Source organism: Apodemus sylvaticus, chromosome X (assembly GCF_947179515.1).
Source record: "Apodemus sylvaticus chromosome X, mApoSyl1.1, whole genome shotgun sequence".
NCBI lineage: Eukaryota > Metazoa > Chordata > Mammalia > Rodentia > Muridae > Apodemus > Apodemus sylvaticus.
This window is the reverse complement of record NC_067495.1, coordinates 117,618,067-117,620,259: the sequence shown is the minus strand read 5'-3', so window position 1 is coordinate 117,620,259 and position 2,193 is coordinate 117,618,067. Positions and strand designations below refer to the sequence as shown.

Sequence of the window (2,193 nt, the reverse complement as noted above, 5' to 3'; positions counted from 1 at the left end):
AGTAACCCCTCAGTGGAGTAATGAATGCAATTCAATGAACTTGTAGTGTTCTCTAAAATTTGACATTGGCCTACGAATCCCTTTGAACTCTGCAATGTTAATGGATTAAGTTATAACAAAATCTGTATGCTTTTCTCCTCTAAAAATATATACCCAGACATTTTTTTTTTGTAGCAGCTACTAGCTGAGATTTTACTGAGGCGGAGACTGGTTTCGAGTCATTTCACGAAGATTCACACACTGGAAGCTGGGAATTCTTCAGCCCCATGCAAAGTATCTAGATGTTAGAGACACAAAGAATAGCACTGGTGAACGTTATAAAAACAAATTAAAGAATCACTACAGTAACACAATAGCATTCTCAAAGAAAAAGCAATGTATCCAGAACCCATTGCATCTTACAGTTTGAAAGCCTAGCTGTGCCCTGCAGAAGATCTGGGGTTATGCAAGAAGATAGTTAAGGAGAGTACAGAAAAAGAAAAGAGAGGGCTCCATAGCATAGGCTTCTTTTGTGTTTTAACTAAATGCATAGCAGTTAACTACTGTCCAGTGGTAAATGTATCTGCAACTGGAAACGCCTTCCTTTTAAAGATAAATTGACATACTCAGTAGAACTTCAACCTTCTCAAAATCAATGCAAATGATATATACATATATAATCGAATCTGTAGAGAGATATCTATGTGTGCAATTAGATTTACTGTGTTAATTGCAGATTAAGGATATAGCTCACTGGCAGAGTACTGTCCTAGCATTCTCAAGGCCTTGGGTTAGATCTCCTAGCACAGCAAACAAAGAAGCCCAAAGGTTATTGCTTGGTAGTAGAATAGTGAAAAGCTTTTACATGAGCTTTCAAATATTATATGATGTAAACAAAAGAAAAAAACATCGGCAAGGGGCCCCGAGAGATGATTTTATCCCTCCCTAAATTCAGTGAAAAGCTTGTTTGGGGTTAAAGTTTCCCAGCTCCCCTAGTTTTGTCTACATTTGTTTTCGTCTGTAGGTTTTGTTCCTCAGTCCTGGGCACGGGGATCCTGCAGCAGCAAGAGAGCTAGTGGACAGATAACCTCCTTTCCCTTCTGAGAGTACTCTGGATGGGGTAGGGGATACCACTGGGAAAGACACAGAGAACACTGATAGAGTGGGATGTGGGGCCTCGGCCCGAGGACTAGGGGATCTTGGCATACCTGTTAGGGATGCCATCTGTGCTTTCTTCGGGGACACTGCACGCTGCTCATCCTGAAAGCCTGTGTCAAGAGCCTCTCTATTTTCTTTGATAATTAGAGCCCTTGGTGGAGTTCCTGGATAATCGGCATCTCGTGAGTGGGCAAGGAGTCGCTGTGACAGCTCGAACTCAACGAGTCTCCTCTGCAACATATCACGCTCGAGAATCACTTGCTTCAGGTTGTCTTTTGCACTGCGAAGCTCAGAGACCACTTCATCACGTTCCTCGCGCAGCCGTTGCAGGTCTGTGGCCAAAGTCCAGGTGGCTGCCTCGTGCTCTTCGACCTGGTCGTGCAGCTGCTGAACACGTCGTAACTGCTTTTCTCGTTGCCTCACAGCGACCCTCACTCCCAGGGCCAGAGCACTCCAGGCACAGGCTCTCTTGATGGAACGCGGTACTTGGGTATCAACCACTACAGACTTCAGGCCATCTTCTATATCCTTCCAGGGTCGTGAACGGAAGGTCAGGTAGAAGCCGGGGCCACCGCCGTTCTTGGTCACCTCTTCATTGATGAACAGAACCACTTCACAGTGGCGGAAACCACTCTTAGGGTCATCAATGTCCAGGGCCATGGTCAAACGTGTTCTAAGTAGTGGACTGCAATAGGCTCATCCGTCAACTTAATAGCTTGTCCAGTCCTGGGTCCTAGCGCCTCCCTCCTACCTCCCCGCTCCTTACACTGAAGCCCTGAAGTCACTGGGCCACTCACACCAACTCCTCCCACGCAAGACATGTCACGTCATAGACACGGGTTGTGAGACCTGCAGCATGGCCTGCTTGGACCAAAATGCAGTGGAAGAGATATTTCTTGCTTGTCTGGCAAGTTGGGTGTCTGCTCTTTAAAGTACACCGTGGTAGTACAATTGTTCTGGGAACAACAGTGTGTCCATAGTTTCCTAAGAGTTTCTGAAAGGTAGCACCTTATCTGCACCCTGTCTGGCATGGATTTCTTTTCTCTTTCTCCCTTT

The 2,193-nt window shown here is 45.7% G+C and overlaps 1 protein-coding gene across 1 annotated transcript; it reads right to left on the bottom strand.

The window, feature by feature from the left end:
- Positions 1-233: 233 nt before the first annotated feature.
- On the bottom strand, positions 234-1,797 carry LOC127675092 (testis-expressed protein 13C-1-like). Its single transcript, XM_052171050.1, has 2 exons — positions 1,188-1,797; positions 234-277 (listed from the first exon to the last, which is right to left on the bottom strand). The coding sequence occupies exons 1-2, from the start codon at positions 1,795-1,797 to the stop codon at positions 234-236; spliced, it is 654 nt and encodes a 217-aa protein (XP_052027010.1).
- Between the last annotated feature and the right edge of the window lie 396 nt (positions 1,798-2,193).

Bases quoted from the DNA above. Each gene is read 5' to 3' on its own strand.
- LOC127675092 (XM_052171050.1), bottom strand. From the start codon at position 1,797: ATGGCCCTGGACATTGATGACCCTAAGAGTGGTTTCCGCCACTGTGAA. The intron at 278-1,187 runs GTATGCCAAGAT...TCTAACATCTAG, and splicing joins ACAGATGGCATCCCTAACAG to ATACTTTGCATGGGGCTGAA.